The sequence below is a fragment of the Leptonychotes weddellii genome, unplaced genomic scaffold (assembly GCF_054177405.1).
Source record: "Leptonychotes weddellii isolate Sample4059 unplaced genomic scaffold, ASM5417740v2 HiC_scaffold_40489, whole genome shotgun sequence".
Lineage (NCBI taxonomy): Eukaryota > Metazoa > Chordata > Mammalia > Carnivora > Phocidae > Leptonychotes > Leptonychotes weddellii.
Window position 1 is genome coordinate 1 of NW_028006910.1, and position 963 is coordinate 963.

General features: G+C 43.2%; 1 protein-coding gene across 1 annotated transcript; it reads right to left on the reverse strand.

Moving 5' to 3' along the window:
* Positions 1 to 203: 203 nt before the first annotated feature.
* On the reverse strand, positions 204 to 957 carry LOC102743133 (transcription initiation factor TFIID subunit 9-like; the record flags this gene model as incomplete). The annotated part of the gene is given in 2 exon segments (XM_081810856.1): positions 204 to 510; positions 512 to 957. Coding segments are annotated over 2 exon segments (615 nt in total), but the record flags the coding sequence as incomplete, so codon positions are not given.
* Between the last annotated feature and the right edge of the window lie 6 nt (positions 958 to 963).

The window sequence follows — 963 nt, forward strand, 5'->3', positions numbered from 1 at the left end:
GAAGCTCAGCCCTGGTCCCCCGACTTCTCCCTTCCTGTGCGTTGCACCATGTCTCTGTTGTGAATCCCAGCTGGGGGCACGGCCTCTGCTGAGTCTGGGGGGGCCCTAGTGAGTCACCGGGCCGGGTGGTCCTGGCGACCCTGACAAGTATGCACAATTGCTTTCTTAAAACTGAGGAAATTTATTTATTTATTTTTTCAAGCGGAAAGGATAACCATATTTACTCATTAAATGCCATTTAAGTTTTCTACAACACAACTTGAAAATACCCAGCATGCATGTTTAATCTCAGTACAATGGTTTCAAGACCAAGTATACATGTTACAAGCATCAAGACTAGATTACAAATTATCATAGTCATCATCATCGTCATCATCATCATCTTCTCGTTTTCTTTTCAATGCATTTGATGATTGATTGGCAGTATTTTGTGATGACACCATGTTAGTGGTAATAAGAATGTTTTTAGACCCAATTAATGATGGATTAATCAGAACATTCTGAACTGCGGGTTGCAGGAATTGATGCTTTTACAGTTGGGGACTGTGAAGTGGGCATCTGCACTGTAAACCTTTGCCCTGTGAGGGACACTGGAGTCCCTACTTTAGTTGACACAGACATGGTTTGTGGGGTTGGTGTGCCAAGTGTGGGAGTACTTGGTCTGCTAGTAACTGAACCAACACTTAACCGTGGAACTGTTATTCTTCCCGCAGAAGTAGATGCCTTTTTTTGTAAAGACTTAAGTCTATAGTTTGGAGCAGTCCGGCAGTATCTATCAGGTGGCAACCTGGGGCCTGAATATGGCTTGATTAATGGCAAAGGAGTTTGATTTCTTTGCCTTGCAATATCTAATAAAAAATCTCTTGGGGGAGGAGAGGTAAAAGACTGATCAGCACGACACTGGATGGCCAATCGCACATCATCTGCATCAACAGTGGCTTTCTTAGCATGGCTTGAATAAAT